A 21,392-nucleotide genomic window follows, 5' to 3' on the forward strand; every position below is an offset into this window, starting at 1 on the left:
AGTGAGACCTCTTTCAATACACAAATTCCTTCTGTAGGAATTTCCTTCACTGGAAATATCGGAAGTACCAATGTAAAAGAAAACACGAAGAATAAAATACCTGAGAGCAAAATGCAAACCTATTGGCACCCATGGTTATGGAAATAAAGACACTGGGTGAATAGGCAACATTTTAGAAAAAAAAACACAACGAGCTTATATTTGTAAGAACAACAATTGTTAGTAACAATAACAACGAATAGAAATAGAAAGGAAGAAGAAAAAAACAACCGGATGTGTGACCAATAAATGCGTGAGAAGTAAAACTTCATATATAAGAGATAAGATTTTTTTTTGCACTCTAATATTTGAAGAAAAAAAATAAATATGCATTGAAAATAGAACTTTATATGCTATGTCTATTCATGTTTTCTCGGCTATCTAAGAATAAACAAATAGTTTTATGAGAGATAAAATATGATACACTTGCTAATAACCCGCTCTTTTCGCTCGCACAATTTCTGAGTATTGCTAAAATCTTACAATTGAAAAAAGTTATGTGATTATCTTGCAAACACGTTTTCTGAATAAATAGACCAAAATTGTCAGATGCATAAAATATTTATTTCATAACATAACTGTTTAAGATTTATATTTTTAGAGTAGTTATGCGTAGGCCCTTTTTTTTTTAAGTATAGATTAACTATCTGATTTTAAAACTTCTTTTTCAGTGTGTTCGAATATTTTTTTTTTACCTTGATAAAATCACACTTATTTCTTTTTCACTTCACGAGGTAGACAATTAAAACCAATTCATAAATTATTTAAACAAAGTTTATGCCATCATTTACACTAAAACTTTCATTTACCATGGTTAGAGATATTCTTAGAATTATTAAATTATTTTATATTATTACAAATACCTCCCATTATTGAAGGATATTTGAAACAATATTAATCTTTATTTTAAACATAAAACACAGATATCAAATTAATTATGCAACATATTAGTTGACTTAGTTTTCTTAGTATTACTTAAACAAAATTCCCAAATTTTTTACCTTCACCTCTTTGAGTTAAAATTAATTTTGCCAATAATGATTTAATATATAGCTACCATAACTTTTTTTTCTAAATAATATTAACCTGTGTTACAACTTAAGAAGTGATATTTCGGAAAATGTTGAATAAGATAAGGTAGGTTAAGACATGTTTATTTAACATTTCCTATTCTTAAATTAAGTTTGATATGATCAGAATATTTTTTTAAATGTTAAAACACTCTGTTAAAAATTTCACCTTTTAAAAAGTAGAACTTCAGCATGTTGTTAGAAAGATTTTGTAGATGTTGCATGTCTGTAAATAATACCTCATAACTTACATTCCGCTTGATTAGCTTCAGAGATACGACTTTTACAATAAAAAATATTGTAACGCCCAAAACATTGCTGAAATGATGGTTAACAACGTCTGAAGGCTAGTTATTAGAATATCCGACTTTAGACATTGTCACTCTCAAGAAATACAGTCATTTAAAACTGTTTCCACAATAAAAACACCAGATTTCAGCCAATGTTCATGACATAGGCCGGTCACCATGTAATCATGCCTATATGGCCACTCCCTGGGCAAAGGACACACATGCCTAGTATTCGGAAAGAGTGATGGACCATTTGCCTTGGTACACACCGTATCACAAACTCTCAGAAACTCTCTTATGAAAAAATAAGTATATACAGCCCGTCCATGAGATACATATTTATTTTAAAAGATAAAATACAATATACATTTTGGTATTTTTACCAGACATGTCATGGGAGTTATTAACCTATTCAATTACACGGAGCATTTACCATGCAAGTGTCGTAGGTTTTCCTATGAATTTGATTTTTTCCTAAACAAATCTAACAAACGTACCAATGATCTTTGAGAAATTTCTTTAAATGGTTATATTTTAATAACTTCAATTATACATTTAGTAAACTTTACAAAATTATTTTAAGAAAATGTCTGGTTACAATTACTAGAATTTTTAAAAAATAAATACATAGTTTTTTAAAGATTGATACACAAGAATATAGTTTTCAAACTTAAATGTATTTTGAATGCAAACAGAGAGATTTCTTGTGTTTGCTCATTTTGCCATTCTCTTTGTTATCTGGAGCCTGAGTGGGCCCTTCACGGATGCCACCGGTGAGTTGACGTCGAAGCACAGTGGCGAGGGGGTCTTGGGGCAAGGCGTGAACCTGAACTTGGACACAAGCGCCGCCAGACCGACCTTCGCCTGCAGCAGGGCAAACCTCATGCCTGGAACATGAGTTCATCACGTGTTCAGTTACAAAAAACACTTAAGTAGTACCAGACACAGTAACTTGTTCACACTTGAAATCCAAGTTCAACAGTTATTATTTAGCTGTATTTGTTAATGTAAATCGTTAGGTCTCGAAAAAATTTTTTTTTAACCGAAACTAGTTAGCTTATTTAGGTACGAAAAATATAATTTTCTAGATAAGTTATATCCTCGTGAACTTTTTAAAACCGGAATGATTTCTATACGGAATCATTTCTTCGTTTGTAATTTTATCTTTTTTTTTGTTACAATATTTTTTTGTCTAAAAGTTGCATTCTGAAATAGATCAAATTCTATGCCAATTTAATTAATTTAGAAAGCTTTGGTATATTTATTCACATTAATCAAGTTATATAACTCAATCAGTTATTTTAATCACTCGCTAATGTTTTTTTTTTTAAATTTCATTTTACAGGACTTAAGCAGGGGTATCAGGCTGGTTCTGGATCAAACTTGACCGTGACCATGACCAATTAAAAGCCATAAACACTCTGCCCCTCCCACACCATTATCAGTCAGCGTCAATTACGAACCCACCAATCTCAAATATAGTCAATCCCATCAATCACAATAATTAGTGTGTGTGTGGCTCACCACCACCCCTTCTGCCCACTCCCTCACCACGAACACCACCTTTCAATTGTATCAGTTGTCTTCTTCTCAAGTCTGTTGCATGGAGGGTGGATTATTTATTTGTGTCTGAAGGGTGGTACGACACACATCTCTTCACCCCCCCCCCCCACTCTTCTAACACAACTGCTGCTTAGTTACGAACTTTGTTCATAGGTTTCGTCCATGTTGACTCTGAGGTTGTCTGCCAGGTCGCGCTGATGTCGTTGTAACGATGACATCACACAAGGTGTGAAGGGTAGCTTTTGAATGGTGCCACCAATGCCGCACATAATTGATTTTTATATTTTTATTTAATTGTGAGTGTGGCAGGAGGGTTTTGAACCACGTGAGCGGGATGATCCCGAGATTGTGGAGCGAGCATGCTATTCACCTGACCGTGAAAGCTCGGAGAAGTGGTCACTCGGACAAATGGTCCTTTGAACAAAAGGATCTCGGAGAAGTGGTTCTCAGGATTGACATTGAGGTTGATATTCGGACAAAAGGAGCTTGGAGAAGTGGTCATTTGGACAAGTGGTCCTTCGAACAAAAGGAGCTCGGAGAAGTGGTTATTCGGACAAGTGGTCCTTCCAACAAAAGAATCTCGGAGAAGTGGTTGTTCGGACAAGAGCTCCTTCGAACAAAAGGAACACGGAGAAGTGGTTATTCGGACATGTTGACATTCGGAAAAATGGTATGCTCCCCATTTTAAAACAATGGTTATTGTAAGAAAGTATGTATGTTTCGAACAAATAAATATGTGTGAAATTCAATATAAATATTCGCAAATAAATATTATAAGATAAAGGCAGATATTTATTTTCCGAAATTCCATCCATAATAATTTAATAATTCCAGGCTATCTCTACATTCATTAATACTATAGAGATACATAAGTTATTTGAAAAGTATGTTTGCAAGAAAATAATAAATAAGTTTTCTAAATAAAAATATTAATTGGTGTTTGTTCTGTTAGTACACCATATGAATTCACTCTAAAATAATAAAAACCAAATTTAAGAACTATATAATAAACATAATACTATGTGCTGTCCTGTGAAACAGTTATATGTTTTGGTTTCAAACAAGAACTAATATCCAAGGAGACAAATTATAAGTATTTCCTAACGACAGTACAGTCCATGCACTATCTTACTATTCACGGGAGGTAGGGCTTGTTGTACTAATTTAGACAATTGGAGCCACAATATAGTGTAATATTGTAACTCCAATATAAATATGTGCCAGTCGTAGAATACCAGGTCAAACAAAAGGCTATCTTAAAGCCCACCTTGCAACATTTTCTTAAAAATGCTTGTCAGGCAGCTAAAATAATAATAATTGATTAATTTAAAGTCTTGTGTAACATGATATACTGGACTATTTGATGTTATTATCAACATTATAACTTACCTATACACATTCTCGGACCATCTCCAAAGGGCAGATAAGTGAAATGATGCCTCTTGCTTTTATTCTCTTCAGAAAATCTCTCCGGATCGAATTTTTCAGGCTGTGGGTAATATTTAGGATCGTGGTGAAGCGCATATATTGGAACATGCACGATCATGCCTTCTTCGATGAGGACTTTAGTTCCCGGAATGACATACGGCTTGTTACAACGTCTACTCACAGATCCTGCTGGTGGATGTTTTCTTAAAGTTTCTGCAAAAAATAAAAAATAAACATTTGCATTAGACAGTTAAAAAAAAGGTTATAAGTTTAGTGAGGGAAAAAAGTCATTCAAGTAAGATATCATAGTTCACGTATAATGACAGGACCAAAAGGTGAACAGAGCCATACAGAAACAAATTATGCCGACTCAGCATGGTCCTTTTACACATAAACTATTCTAAATACATTACCAATGCATTTAAGAATCTATTATATAGCATTACATGGTTAATATATTTTGGACAGGATGTGAAGAAAAATGACGCACCCAAATATATTTTTTAACTTTTTTGGCCGCACACCAACTGATGCGTATTCGCTTTCCCCACGGTCCCTTTTATTCATGTGTATGCATGCGCGAATGCTTTTTACAGCTGTGATGGTGTTATTTCCAAAGGAGTTATACCAAACACTGGTGTATTTTAAAATACCTGTATTTATAGTCTTCAGAGGCAGCAATTTTATCTCGTAAATAAGACAATCAAAATAAAATGTATTGATTTTGCAGCGACTTACTTCTCTGCACGAGTCCACGCCAAACACCGAGCATAATGAAACAGTGACAGTGACTTTGCAGGGAGTGGAGTATTGGCAACCCTGCGTGCATACGGTGGATCGCATTGCTGTGAATAGAAGGTACCATACAACACAGACGTATTAGGAAATGCTAAATTCTGCATTTCGCAACTACCAGCGTTCCGACTTACAAGTCGCAACCATTGCAAAAATGATCCTCTGTGAATAAAAAGTCTAATTTTTCCTGATGTAGTTCAAAAACGCGTCGTTCCAGTAATCGAGAACGCGATCGCGTGAATAAAAGGAAACTACATCCCCTCCCACCACAAATGGCTCCTTCCACACTTCACCTACTCGCAGAAAGCTAAGAGTTCTGGACCTTACAGTTTATAGGCCCCTCACCTACAAGCTGACCGCTAAGACTTTTGGCCCACACTAATTGGGGCCTCTCACACACTGATAACTAGGACTTCTGACCCGCACTATATTGGGACCCACTTCTACGTGCAGACAGCTAGGACTTTTGGCCCGCACTATATGGAACCGCTCACGCGCTGATAACTAGGACTTCTGACCCGCACTATATTGGGACCCACATCTACGCGCAGACAGCTAGGACTTTTGGTCCGCACTATATGGAAGCTCTCAAGCGCTGATAACTAGGACTTCTGACCCGCACTTTATTGGGACCCACATCTACGTGCAGACAGCTAGGACTTTTGGCCCGCACTATATGGAGCCTCTCACGAGCTGATAACTAGGACTTCTGACTTGCACTATATTGGGACCCACATCTACGCGCCGACAGCGAGGACTTTTGGTCCGCACTATATGGGACCACTTACCACGTGCTGACAACTAGGACTTCTGACCTACACTATATGTGGACCCACATTTACGCGCTGACAGCTAGGACTTCTGACCCGCACTATATTTGGACCCACATCTACGCGCTGACAGCTAGGACTTCTGACCCGCACTATATTTGGACCCACATCTACGCGCAGACAGTTAGCACATTTTGCCTTCACTATATGGGATGTGAGGTACACAATAATAATTTAACTTACCATCAATCACTTGATCCAGGTATTTCATGTCCTTCAAGGCATCATAAGTCAGGAGGCCATTGTGTCGCCCTAAAACAGTGTCTATCTCTTGTTTCAATTTTTCTTGGATACCCTGGTTGGAGGCCAGTTCGTATAGACAATAGCTCATTGTAGTAGAAGTGGTTTCAAATCCTGCTACGAAGAATACTATACACTGTGCAGCCATTACACGGTCGTCGAATTCTGTAAACAAATATATATGTTTGTATTGTACTAAATTATAGAAATTTTCTGTTTTTAGGTTATCCAATCATCACTTTAAATAAACAGAGCACCTATTGTTAATTCTAGCATGGCATTCCCGAATAATCAGTAGCCTCCCAGCTACAAACTGCTATATTTATTTGGATGTCAGAATTAATATACTAACATTAATTGCTCATGCCAGCAGCATCTTTAAAGATAAAGTTTTTTTTAAATCTAAAACTGTTATCTACAGAGGCTTATAGCCACATGAACTTAAAGCTAATAGTGGGCTAAAAATACATTAATGCAAAAAACCTATATAAAAGTGAGATTACACATACATACAGACATACTCAATCACTTGCTGAATGGTGAGCTCATCAGCTTCATGACTGCAATTTTTTGATAGTGAGATATCATGCAAAAAACTTAAAGTTGTCAATCATTATACCAAAGAAATTTAAATGGTAAAAAAAAATGTGTTGGCGCATGAATAATGCCACTTACCTATATTGTCCGACTCATTTTCGTTTCCTCCTTCACCATGGTTAGTCCCATTCGATGTTTCCGATGACTGCTTGAAACCATCAGATACAGCTGCTTTCTCAGATTTTTCTTTGTTTCTTATGTCGAGGAGCAACTGCAAGAAGTCGTTTCTAACTATACCTTTTTCTTCGCGCTCCTTGACGGTGTCAGCTATCAGTCTCAGGAAGTACTCGGAATTTCCTTTCCTTTTGAAAAAAACGAGTAATTTCTGAAGGAAGCGCGGGAGGTGCTGCAGCAGCACGGAGCTAAGAAACAGGCTCGCCGACGGGGAGAACAACTGCACGCCCATCTTCCTGAAGGCCGAGTCGGGGTTGGAGATGGCGTCCGACTGCAGCCCGAAGACGCACGAGCCAACCACGTCCGTGGTGAACCTGGCGGAGACCTCCTTCACGTCGGCGCAGCCGTCGGCGTCGACGAGGGTTGGCATGCAGGCCGTCAGCTCGCCGGCGCGCGCCGCCATCGTGGAGATCATGGCTTTCAGCTGGCCCGAGCTGAAGGTCGGCGTGAGCTTGGAGCGGAGGTTCTTCCAGCTGGAGCCGCGCAACGCCAGCAGGGTGTAGCCCATGAAGCCCATGCTCCTGCCGCCGGAGACGCTCGTCTCCCGGTCCTGGAAGTGGGTGAAGTCCTTCACCATGCACGCCTTTATCAGCTCCGGGTCCTTCAGCAGGACCGCCGGCTGGGAGAAGAAGTACACGCCGCCGAACGCGTTCCCGCCCAGCTCGTTGTACACCTCCTGGTACACCTCCGCCCGGATTTTCTTCCTCAAAACAATATCCTTGGCGTTCCAGAAAATAACACTTGGTTTCGGTCCGGGAACCCCTCTGTCGCTCCAGTAAGTGTATTTGGAAGACAACCACCAGTAGACAGCGCCCAAAAAGACTATGGCGAATGTGATTATGTCACCGTAGATTGATTCGTACAGTAAAGCCATTCTTCTGAAAAAAAAAAAAACAAGAAAAACCAGATTTATCATTTCCATTGCTTTCATAATAATGCAAGGCCATTACACACTACCTTAAATTACACACTAATAAATGTCATCTAAGATGGCTGCCATGACATCACAATCCAAGATGGCGATCACCCTCTAGGCTCCTCAGCCAGAAGCCAGTCCTCAGACCGCCATTTACATACTACTTTGGTCTCTACGCAATGGAAGTGATGCAATGTAATGCTTCACAACTTGAAATATTTACACGCCTTCGCTTTACCAGTTCACTACTTTACCACTGTAATGAATTTCGCATGGTGGAGCAAAGAAAAATTATTTTTCAGTCATTGAATATCTTAATTATAAAGGATTTACAATGTAACTGTAATGGCAATGCAAAGCCTTTTTTGCTGACTCTTAAGTGTAAAAAAAATTGGGGGCAGAATAAATAAAAATAAGGGAATTCAAAAATGTAATCATTTTCCAGCACAAATAAAAATACGCGTACAATGTGTTTGTAAGAAGAAAATTTTTTTAACGGTTATTACCTTAAACAATGATGTCTACAGGCCTCTTAACATAGAAAAATTCCACCTTCAAGCTTTTGGTTTATTCTCAGAGCCTCAAGTTCACACATAATCTCTGAAAATAAGATAAGTTCTTTTATGATATCACTCTTATTAACTACATTATTCATTGTTTCTAACATTATCTTTTAATGTATCACATTTCTCTTAATGCGTCTTCGAAAATAGTTTTGTGAGAAAGTAAGATAATATGCTTTTTTTTTCAATTTTAAATATGATACTGAAAAAAGTAATCAAAGAAATTATTACTTAAACATTATACAATGTAACAACTGATTTGTGACAAACCAAAAATAATGTTTGTCAGTAAAAGCCCATTTCAGTCGTTTCTTAGGAGTTTAGAGTATCTTGGCTTACTAAAATTTCACCCTCAACGTTCCCAAAGAAACAAACTTCAATAATATTGATCTTGTTGCTAATTATAACAATGTGTAACTATCAAAGAACACATAGAACGAATAAATCTAAATTTTGACAACTAAAAATGTGTCCAGCTTACTAGCTAGAAAACGCGTCACCAAACATTTTGATTCTTAAAAATATTTATTCTGTAACACTTCTTACAATTTTTTTTTTTTTTTTTTTTTTTTTTTTTACTGTTGAAGGAACCAAAATATTGCAAGCTACGTTGCTGGTAACCAGACTGCCTTCGGAATCTTTTGTAAATATTTCGTCATCGTAGTCTATCTTGGTCGACATATTCTTGCCATAATTCTCCAACGATGATTTTCGTACTTTCGTGTCTCTCTCATGCAGGTTAGATAACCCCTTATGTTTGTTTCTTCATGCATGTTCTTCATGTTTGACAACTTTTCGATCCTGTTGTTCACACATGGAGGAATTTTGGCTACCCCTTCAACCCCACTGTTCATAAGTCTTTGGAATTAGAATTGAAGACATCCCCATATTATGATGCTTTTCAGTGCGTAAGACGATCCGACAATCACTCCTGAGCTGATATTCGGTTGTGTAGGAATCTCGAGAACATTTTTTACCTTGTTGTTCACGTACGCCAAAATTCCGAACACACATGCTGTTCTGGTCTTCAGGTATGTAGGAGTGTCAACGATGTATGCAGTGATGATATTAAATTGAGTAGGGATTTGGACAGTCTTATCCATGAAGACTGTTTGTTGCCTGTGTGGAAGAGGGACCAGGGACCTCTAGCAGCAGTAGATCCGTGTGCCAACCAGGATTGCCACGAGGGCACCCAGCAGCAGAGTGTAGTGCCTGACCAGCAGATGGCAGCAGAGGAAGATGAAGTAGAGGGAGCTAGTGGGAACAGGAGCAGCTAACAGAAGCAGAACGGCGTAGTGACCAAGTGGACCATGAGGGCACCCAGCAGCAGAGTGTAGTGCCTGACCAGCAGACGGCAGCAGAGGAAGATGAAGTAGGGGGAGCTAGTGGGAACAGCAGCAGCTAACAGAAGCAGAACGGCGTAATGACCAAGTGGACCACGAGGGCACCCAGCAGCAGTGGGTAGTGCCTGACCAGCAGACGGCAGCAGAGGAAGATGAAGTAGGGGGAGCTAGTGGGAACAGCAGCAGCTAACAGAAGCAGAACGGCGTAATGACCAAGTGGACCACGAGGGCACCCAGCAGCAGTGGGTAGTGCCTGACCAGCAGACGGCAGCAGAGGAAGATGAAGTAGGGGGAGCTAGTGGGAACAGGAGCAGCTAACAGAAGCAGAACGGCATAATGACCAAGTGGACCACGAAGGCACCCAGCAGCAGTGGGTAGTGCTCGACCAGCAGGCGACAGCAGAGGAAGATGAAGTAGGGGGAGCAAGCAGGTACAGGAGCAGCTAACAGAAGACGAACGGCGTAAGGACCAAGTGGACCACGAAGGCACCCAGCAGCAGAGGGTAGTGCCCGACCAGCAGGCGACAACAGAGGAATATGAAGTAGGGGGAGCAAGCGGGTACAGGAGCAGCTAACAGAAGACGAACGGCGTAAGGACCAAGTGGACCACGAAGGCAACCAGCAGCAGAGGGTAGTGCCCGACCAGCATGTGCGCAGTGGCAAGGCCCGAGCTGATCCCGGCGGCGATGCAGACTGCAGCCGTGACCGCCAGCAGCGCTAGCATCTGCCACGGCCGCGCGCGCACCAGGAGTGCGACCAGGACTCCCAGCTGCCAGCCCATCTCCATCTCCCCGACAGCGAGCAGGACTCGGTCCACAGTCCGCAGCCTCGAGTCCCTCATGGTGGTCATCCTTCACCCGTGGCTGCCTGGCCCGGCATCGCCGGCAACAACGCGCTCGTCTCCACGGTGGCTAGGCAACAACTGGCTTCTGCATAGAGGTTACAAAGAAGTATACGAGCCTACAATGTCTGTGTAAATGCCAAACGTATGCTATATTTAAAGGTAGAGACAGGAAGAATTCGCGAATTCATTTCGCGATAGGCTGAAATACAAATAGTTATACCTCAGTGCTGCCTCTGCTATTGGCTCACAACTCACCTGGATGACTCTGGTCCAATGAGAAACACCCAACCAAAGTTTTATCGAATCACAGGCTGCTACGTTGGGACGTCTCACAAGAAAACAGTTAATGAGTGGGTGGCATTTGACCGAGTGTACGTAGAACTATGGAGTTCATCCTGGAGGTATTTGAACCTGCGAATTTTATCCGGTCCCTATTTATAGGTTAGCAGGAATTTGAGCAAACTCTTATCCAAACAAACTCTTTCAAAGGCAATTTTTAGTTTATATCTGTACAGAAAATAGTTACTGTCATGCTTGCTCATTACTTCTGGAGCAAAATATATAATTATATAATTATGTATGCTGAGATAGAAAAAAAATTGTTTTAAGAAATCTTCATTGAAAAAATTGACGATTTGTTTGAGGGGAGTGATGCAATGAGACTGAAAAACGACAGCAGTTTAATTCGTGCATGTACCAAATGGGTGGCATTTGTTTTATGTAGTACCTATCATGTATTATTGATTGCAATAACACCAGTGTTTTTCAAGATGGATGATGGAAATATTTTAGTGGAGTAATTAAAATAACCTACATATTTTAAGCTACTATTAAAGAGAATAAATCAAGAACTTTTGTAAAAATGGGCAATAAACGCTAATAAATATGTAAATTTTCATCATTTTGGTATGTGAATAGAAAATACACAGTTAAATTTTGAAAGACAGTATAAATAATCGATATGATTAGTTTTTCTAACTATTCATATAATTATACATAAATGTGTTATAAAAATCCATCAAATTACCTTTTTGGGAAATGTTCTGTAATTTAAATATAAAAAACAATAGCCCACAATAACTCACAGAGATATCTGTTACATAATTCTCAGTACATTGAATGTGCAGTAACACCATATCCTCCTAAAAAGTAAAATGTAATTTAGGGTTTCTTGCAAGAAATGGATGTGTCGATACCAAATATAAAACTGAACTTTAATTAACGAGAACAATGTTGAACACATGTATGTAAAGTCATGCTATATTTTTTTTAATGATGGAAGTAAATTATGAAATTCCTTTAACAACTTCATGTGTTTCCAGTCTAATGTTGAGCTTTGTAAGACAGCTGATTAAGTGATATCCAAAGGTTGTCCATTGATTGGTGTATCATTCTTAATGGTAATGGGAGAGATGCCTCACTGTTTCGATCCCTGCAAATGCACATAATTTGTGGCCTTCAATTTTAAAGCCTCATCTCTAAGTTTTACTTCACAAGTGCCACACAAGCTATAATAGATTATAGATTTCTACATATTATTTAGTCAAATCTAGTTACTGATCTTTCTCATTTGGAGGATACTGTGCTGGAGGTACAGGACTAGAACATAAAAAAAAAGCCAGGACATAAGAATTAAATAATGCAATAGGTACTTGTGTTCTAAACATTAAGATTGCCTTCTGCTAAAAGATTATTTAAACTTTTGTATGAACTCATGACTGAAATTTTTGTCTTTGGTGTAGAAATGACAACTGCCTTATGAAGTTCAGTAACTGGTGTATGTTTCATACATAACGCAAAATATGGCAAGTTTATTTTAAAGTAGCATGCAATTTGTATGTATGTACAGAATGGCACAGGAGAAAAGTATTATCCCATTGAGTAACATAAGGCTTTAGCAAAAATGATAATCACCTTTGGGTTCGCTACCCACTTACTATAGCCTAAATATATGTGAATACCATTTGTTGTGCTGTATCTTCGATGTGATGTTCAAACAGTGAGTTAAAAATGATAGGGTTCTGTAGAATGTAACACCTAAGTGTTTAAGCATGTTGATATGATCCAGAAGTGGGTTATCCCTTTTCACTATCATCTTTCTCCTAGCTTACTTGGAATGTAAATGAAAATAATTTAATGGGTTTGGTCTTTCCTACTCGTCACAGAGGAAATGTTTCGGGTTTAGTATATAATTCGTGTGGATGTTAAATAATCTCAGCAGGAATAAGATATTTCTTGGGGAAGAATTATTTTCTGATTCTTCCTTAAGAACTTTTTTTTTCGAAGGCTTACATAAAAGTGTCTGTTTTGAAGAAAAGATTGAATAACTTTTAAAATCGCACATTTATATGCATATCAACAATAAACAAAACATGAATGACATTACTGCATGTCAACAATAAATCTGACAGCGCTAAGCCTGTGACAACATCTTCTTCCAGTCCTACCTCATTAAATCCTTCCAGGTTCAGTATTTGTATTACATTTGGAATAATTAAAGTTTTTAAGCAATTGTTGCAGACATGCATTAAATAGCTCAAGATATTTTAGCCGTGGCGTATTATTCAATTGGTTCATTAGACTTGTTTCCTTCGTCTGTAACTTACTGTTCTTCATATCTCATCAGTTCAGAGTCCAATGCAGCTACGTTGAAAGGTTGCTCATGTAAAGTTCGTTCCAACAGTTGGTCTCGTTCGATCATATTATTTTTTTAATTTTTATCAAGGCTTGTAACTTACATGTTGCAGCATCCTGGGATCCCTAGGTCCCAGTAGCCTACACTTCCACGCTGAACGACACACAAATACAATGCCCAATATGGTTTAGGCAACCAAAGTCGGGTGTTCTGAACATAATAGCTGAGTGATCTTAAACAAGAGAACAAGCATAATTGTATTAACTAGACGTTATTTTTATTTATTAGTTATTAAAATTTACAGGGTTTCTCTCAGCTCTTGTAACTGGGCAGCCTGTCTTTGATGGACCTCATTTTTTTATTTGTATTACTCGACCGCCTGTAACAAGGTCTTCTTTAAGAGTGTCTGTCTCGAACTCAGAACCCTCGTGCTGGACACTGCATGCGCAAGTCAGCACGGGCGGCTGAGGCGCTGACTAATTACTGCCAAAAAATGTTTATTCTTTCAATCGCTAACAACACCGTCCAATTAAAGTTCAACTACCTAGCGGTTACGATATGATCGTTCTACGTTTTTTTGAAAAGTTTACATCCCTCATGCACTGATAAGTTACAATCACCGACAGACTGTGTGCAGTAAAGTCACCTCCACTTGCAACTGCTTAACTGCAACTCGACGTGTTTCATCGGCGAGCGAAACCGATTTCAGATTACACACGTGTTATCACTCTAAGGCCAAGAACGTGGGTCGCTTTTGAATACTATCCTCCACACATTGCTTAGTTTCAAAACAATTTTTTTTTAGCAAAAATTTTATTGCACTACATGTTGCTGTTCTCATGTAAGCTTGCAAATATATTCAAGGAAATGTTCAAATGAAAACATTTACCTTAACGGGTTCACGTGAAGAAACTCGGTGCCTTTTTTTGTGCGTAACTGTCTCCTTCCCTGAGCAGAACTCAGCAATCTACACACACAAGCGCTATCTTGTGGGATCTGGGGGCTTTATATACCGTCTTACGAACAAGCTTCATTTACACCATGTCATTCTCAACTATGATAAGACAACCGAACAGACAATGCGGCGCAATCATGTATCAGTAGGGGCATGTATTTATTCTTCGTGCGAAGATTTAGAGACTATTCTGTGAGTTTGAAACATGGTACCATTATTCTTTTCCTGATAAGCTGAGTTTCTCTTGAAGTCTTGACTGTCCGCTTTCGGCACAACAATCAAAGCAATTTTCGTGTGAAAGATGAAAGCGTCCTGAATGACCCGGCTAAGTGAGGCATGACTTCTCTTGCTGAAGGTCATCACTTACGACGATGAAACCGCATCCGCTGGCACAACCTACTGTAGTCAGATTTGCAGTCAAATGTTGTTTTATGTAAAAAAAACTCTGATCTGTAAGCCTCTTCCTAAGTAGTGAAAAGTGTCACTGCTGAAACTAACGTTATCACTGGCCCATGCAGCGGCCCGCAACCGCTTCAAATGATTTCCAATTTACTTTATTTAAAGTTAAATAGTGTAGTGACGAGAATTTGTAGGGAATTCATAACGTGTACCAAATTGGAAGTGAATATCAACTTATCAGTGCTTTTACTTTATGTTTTCGAATTGGACTAAAACTGTAAACAAGAGCACAGCGGGCGTCAAACTCGACTAAAAATGAGACAATGGATTTAAGAGATAGTGGGATAGCGCTTATATATTTTGAATCGAAAGATTATATAATATACTAGCTGCCCGATCCGGCTTCGCACGGCTATACTATTGGAAACAAATTAAGCCACATCTCCCATTTACAGTAATGGTAAACTAAAAAAAATTCAGTGAAAATTTAATACAATGCTGTATAATGTACCAGAGAGAAAATGAATAGCACCGATGGTTTCCCGACTCGTGAACGCAACGTACAACTGATGTACCCGTACTTCGCTACGGCAGTCTACAGGCAGATCACTCTTGCGCCGCTCATTATACATGCCCCTCCTTGTGGGTATGCCACTGCCGCGCGATGTCCGTTGCCATGGAGACGCAGAAGGCATGAAAATCCTGTTCTCATGCAGACAAAGTACCCACTGTTGCCTGGTTTTAACCACCCATGGGATCTAATTTTCGGAAAATGTCACCCTGCGTAACATAAGAAACATTACTGTGAAGTTTCAAGTCTGTAATATATATATATATATATATATACACACTTGAAAAAAAGGTCAATTTTTGATATTTAAAGTACCTGCAAATTTTCAATGGTGATGAAGACTGCACTAGCAATGAAATAGTCGTTGCCATAGAGACGAATGAAGCATCAACAAAGCAACAGCCGTTGCCATGGTGATTTCCTACCAAAAACTCCCCTTGGGATTTCCGCAGAATCCGTTCTTAGTGAGCGTCTACATCACAAAATGAGTAACTATGCTAAATTTCAAGTCAATCGGGTGTATAGTTTTAGAGATCTCGTGATGAGTGAGTCAGTGAGTGGTATTTCACACACACACACACACATATATATATATATTATATATATATTATATATATATACACACACATATATGTATATACACACAAGTCCTTGTCAGAATTGTAACGGGAGAGGAAAATTATTGATGGTCCGAAAAATGAAAGTAATTAAAAATAATAAAAATAATTCTAGTAAAAGAAAAAAAACAAATTAAACACAGAGAGAGGAAAAAAACAATAGTTTAGGTTTGCGATTTAAAGTGATAAAAAGTATTTAAATACTAATTGAACTCTTATGAGGGTACTGATTGCTTCGTTGTTAATATCACACGGGTGTTTTTTACTTGTATGGGAAAATTAAGAATGATAAGGCATCTCGTGCGTGGCAAAAATGTTAATAGGCAATAGGAAATAAACTTCTAGCGCCTGCGGCATTGTCAACACACACTTCGTACGTGTACTGCATGTTGTATCTAACCCTCTCCAACGCATTTGATTCTAAATTGGACTTTTAGTAAGGATCCCTAATGTTATTGATAATATAATATAGCCTATAGCCTTCCTCGATAAATGTACTATCCAACACTGAAAGAATTTTTCAAATGGGACAAGTGGTTCCAGAGATTAGCGCGTTCAAACAAGCAAACAAACTCTTCATCTTTATAATATTAGTATAGATGAGCGAGTATTTCAGTACTCGCCAGTGATGTGTAAACATTTAATATCGGGATCGAGAATTTTGCCAATAAACTTATAATACGAAACTTGGACACAAAATATACCGTGGAATTCTTTAAAATAATTCCTGAGCATGATAAATATACCGGTAAATAAAATATTCGCTTTTAAATTACCAAAATTGTTGGATTCAAATCACACGCACACTTTCTGCGCCCGCCGTTAGAATTCGCTGCCTGAATATTAAACATTGCATGCCACCATCGCGCGCAGATGTCAGCACGAAACAGACGGAAATTTTAAACTATTAGAAACGGCTTCAATAAAAGTGAAAATGACTTTAAAAAAAAAGTCATAAATCCCGTCTTTGGATCTGATTTTCGACCAAGGAATTTTATTAAAATACCGCCCATCTTTTTAAAATTCACTAAACACTCAATACTATAAAGCTTTTACACACGTTAGTAGTTATACTTCAATGACATTTCTAATATATTAACCTTAAACATTTCAATACGCATATTACAACACTAAGTAGTTATATTTTTGTATATTTGTCTTTGCTTAAACGACTAAAAACTGTCTGTAAATATGTCCTACAAACTAACCTTGAATGTTATTGAGCTGATTCCACAGTTTTATTACACAATACTGTTACAAACGGAAGCAGGGCCGCGACCCGCGCCGGGCTTGGTGCTGGCTGGCGTCAGGTGCGGGTCACGTGTCTTCCACTGACATCAGATGTGCCACGCGTGTCTGGCCGGATTACAAGGGTCGTCGCTACACCCTCCCCCCTCTTCACCCCGCACCGTTATCCATCGCTGAGCGGCCTTGAGGATTCCGTGGACCGCCGCGTGAGCTGCCGACGGCCTTCTCAAAGCTTCTGGATGACGCGACTGGCCCCCAGCTACCCTCGTCGCTTCTAGAAGGGCGCCAGGGTCTATATAAGCACAGGACGCTGGCCTCCACGAGAGCTGCTCGACGAAGGGACCCACAAGGAGTCCCGCGGCGGAGACCCACGAGGGGTGCTACGGCGAGAGTTGCGCCAGAGGTGCGGCCCAGCCAGGTGTGTGGTGTGTAAAAACCGAGTGACTGGGGAGTAAACATATTTAACAATGAGAAATTGGTGATTGGGCATTTATGAGTAAGATTATTTATTATTACAGTAAATATTAGTTATCAATAAAACTGGGTAATAAAATTTTAAATGGGCTATCCATTACGAACCCAGTTCTCCCAACATTTATAAACTCGTAACAATATTATATTATTTAGTTATTAGAAAGTATTTTTGACGTGATAATATCTTATAAATCGATGAACGCTGGCTGCATGCAGGACAAATTGTCACGTTCCGCCTGAGCCGAGCGTGCAATAACCGGCCAACCAACGTGCGAGAAAATATTCTATAATATCAAACAGGTTAAGGCGGGCTTTTTAACTAATTGTTCGTGATTATATTTAAACAAATTGTTTAAATTAAATTTGCAAAAACTGTAAATAATATTTTAAAATTAAAAAGTATGCAATTTTTCATCAATGTTTTCTTATGACGTTATCACGTAAAATTATCGTCCGTAAACCGACTTTACAGACAAACCCCCCCCCCCCCATTTTTGCAAGATTTTTATTATGAAACAGACCAAACATAACCTAGATTTTACCTTTCCAGCAGTAACTATATAAAATGTACAGGTATAAAAATCCGAAGAAGCGCTAACGCGGAGTATTGGGGTCTGTGAATGTCAGTTGTCTGTCTGTGCCCGGAGGCTCACACGCCCTCAGTCAGCTTCCAAGTAAACAACACCTCGTGTTCCGCGACAGCGCGGGGAATTGTCTCACGACGAGAGGGCGTTAGAGGACGTTCCTGACGACGGCTCTGATGGCTCTGCCCCCAATGGCTTCCCGCTGCGTGACGCAAGTGTTACGACACAGTGGCAATGCGACTTCGCGTGACCACAAGCAACACAGCCTTACATCCTGTGCAGCGCCGGCCGCCTCTGTGGCATTGTGACACGAGGCGAACACGAAACAAGTGCCTTGAAGTAGGAGAAGCTTAAGATGTACATCAAGTTCTGTCCCTGCCCGAACACGCCCGAATATTCACCTTCGGCCAACCTCGGGATTTGTTTTATTTTTGCGCAGGAAAAATTAATTCAAATATTAAAAGTGGTCGGTTAGTTTAGCTACATTCAAACACTTTAAAAAACTATGGACGGTTAGTTAGGTTAGTATAGCTGCATTAAAATAAACAGAGAAATATAAATATATATAAATAAACCCGAGGTTGGCCGAAGGTGAATATTCGGGCGTGTTCGGGCAGGGACAGAACTTTATGTAAATCTTAGGCTTCCCAGAAGTAGCTTGGCTTCTGGGTTGTAGCCGTGTCCTTGGCAAATAATTCACCGACGCTTTCGGTCGAAATTACAGTCGCCATCATCAGGGAGCAGTTACCTACTGACTGCTCCCTGATGATGGCGGTCTGCAATGTAAACCGAAACGTCGGTGAATTATTCGCCAAGGACACGGCTACAACCCAGAAGCCAAGCTACTTCAGACAATGACCGTGAAAGCCTGCGAACATTATTAAATGCCTTTTGGGCTTTATTTACGTTAATGCTGCATCACGTAAATATTGTGTTTGATTTACGTCTTTATTTATGTCTAGATGTAGTGCATCATCTCTAATTCGTTTAGTTTCACATTTTAAGGTTCACTTAGAACTGCCGAGCGTAAATTTGTTTTACGTGCTGTGATTGGTTGAAGTCATCTCGGCGCGCAGTTCAAAATATTAGTGTGCCAGTCCTAGCCTCGATTGTTGAGATACTTGGGACTTAAGTGCATTATGGGTCATTATAGCTTAGCCTATCGTAATCACGCGAATTAGTGTGTGAATTTTCGACATCCTCAAATGTTGTAGTGAAATAGTGCCTACGAACACTAACTGTGTTCAACAACGTTTGTTCTGAATAACGAGGCTGACTTTTGTTTTCATCCGAAGCTCAGTCAGAACGTTTGCAGAAATTGTAAATTTTGCTTTCATCATGTGTCGAATTACTGAAATGTTTTGTCTTTGTGTTCACTTACGTTACTTAATCACACATAGATAATACCTAGTCGATAGACATACTAATATGTATGAGAATAAATAACAGCATTTTATTAAATTTTTCAAATTACCAAAATTTTTTTTAGTGTAAATATTATGATAAAAAGAGTATTGTTTAATAATGAAATGATTAAATGTTAGCTATTTCTTTAGAGATTGTTAGTAAAGGTGTAAAACTGGGTGATGTAGAAATATGAAGTGTAACTTAGAATATCTTTACTAAGTATGGTGTGGTGTAAACAGAGCGGGCAAGCACAGACAGACTGACTAACGCAAGCAATAATACACATAACACAATATCTACAGAAAGAAATGATTACGCCATGTTAGCACAGTCAAATGAACAAAAGTACCGCTCTATTTATAAAGGTACGTGATCAAAAATGCAGCATTCTCCTTATTATGAACGTTATGATTAAAACATGAAGCAGTCAACTGGGCTTCTACGAATATTTGCTAAATTAACGGAAATGACATAAAACAATTAAACTAGCCGGATTCTTCTTTAATAACCATCCAGTGCGAAAAATGCACTGGTTAATTGCGCGGAATGCTAAAGAGGTTCCTGAATACAGCGGCGTCTACAAGAACACGTAATACTCGTTGTATTATCAAACTTTCACAGCAGAGCCCTGTTATGCGCCGTTGCACGACTTCATGGCACCTGAACATACAGTAGGGGGAGGGGGGAGGGGGAAAGATGTCTGTGTAAGCTTTTACGATAATAAGCACCAAATGACTGTATCCTGGGCTGCCGAATAAACCAGTTCATTGGCGAATCTCTAGCCTTATCGAGATACTGGAACGCAGAGTGGTAAGATGTTAAAGCAGTGAAAATAATAACTAATTAAAAAAATTCTTGTAATGAACCTAAAGGTATTTTTTTAAAATTAAATTTACATAAAATGTAATGAATTAGGTCTGGAAACGAATATAATTAAATGACACAAGAATAGACTAGAAAGTTCTCAAAAGTAAATTAATTGATTCTTGAACACGTTTCAAGCTATGAAAAGTTTTTTTATATTTATTTTTAACCCTTTGAAAATTCACAGATAAATAAACCTTGACGTCTAAGTCTTTAAACCTGTGTGCTATGCAAGAGTCATTTTTCGAATAACTGTAAATAATTTTATCGAAAGACTTCACGTAAAATTTTATCTGGAATTTTTTTTTTGAAATTAAATGGGATTGTATAGTTATTTACAAACATAATTTAAATAATTTAAAAAATATCTAACAATTTTAACCAAAAAGTATTTAATTAATGATGGTACTTGTGGTTGTCTATTAAAATATAAAATATTTTACTGTAAGGAAGAACCTTTGCATAATTTTAAGATAATGTTGAATATTTAGTTTTTTGCTATTTACAAATATTTATACAAATGTATTTCGAAAAAGTGACCATACTATTAACGTTGTGTTGCAAAAACCTATTCTGATGAATATTCGAGGCGCAGAAAATTTAACGAAACTATTAATTATGAATACCGCCGTGAAATTTGAATGCTTATAACCAGACACATTTATCAAGCAAAAATTTTTACAATTTAACATAACATGTAGGCTTTTATGTATGAATTAGCTTATAACGATAAACATTCATCTGGTAACCATATTTACAATTTAACATAACATGTAGGCTTTTATGTATGAATTAGCTTATAACGAGAGACATTCAAATGGCTACCATATCAACAATTTAACACATAACATGTAGGCTTTTATTTATGAATTTGCTTATAACGAGTGACATTCATATGGCAACCATTGTCACAAATTAACATAACATCTAGGCTTATGTATGAGTTA

At 38.3% G+C, this 21,392-nt stretch overlaps 1 protein-coding gene across 2 annotated transcripts; it reads right to left on the reverse strand.

The window, feature by feature from the left end:
• Positions 1 to 1,722: 1,722 nt before the first annotated feature.
• Positions 1,723 to 14,307, reverse strand: LOC134538814 (probable cytochrome P450 6a14). 2 transcript variants are annotated; one of them, XM_063380318.1, is made up of 6 exons: positions 14,216 to 14,307; positions 8,449 to 8,542; positions 6,931 to 7,904; positions 6,199 to 6,420; positions 4,352 to 4,603; positions 1,723 to 2,286 (listed from the first exon to the last, which is right to left on the reverse strand). In XM_063380318.1, the coding sequence occupies exons 3-6, from the start codon at positions 7,898 to 7,900 to the stop codon at positions 2,114 to 2,116; spliced, it is 1,617 nt and encodes a 538-aa protein (XP_063236388.1). In that variant the 5' UTR covers positions 7,901 to 7,904; positions 8,449 to 8,542; positions 14,216 to 14,307; the 3' UTR covers positions 1,723 to 2,113. The 2 variants fall into 2 exon arrangements, with proteins under 2 accessions (XP_063236388.1, XP_063236386.1); XM_063380316.1 differs by lacking the exon at positions 8,449 to 8,542 and having other exon boundaries at positions 14,216 to 14,301.
• Between the last annotated feature and the right edge of the window lie 7,085 nt (positions 14,308 to 21,392).

Source organism: Bacillus rossius, chromosome 14 (genome assembly GCF_032445375.1).
Source record: "Bacillus rossius redtenbacheri isolate Brsri chromosome 14, Brsri_v3, whole genome shotgun sequence".
Classification (NCBI taxonomy): Eukaryota; Metazoa; Arthropoda; class Insecta; order Phasmatodea; family Bacillidae; genus Bacillus; species Bacillus rossius.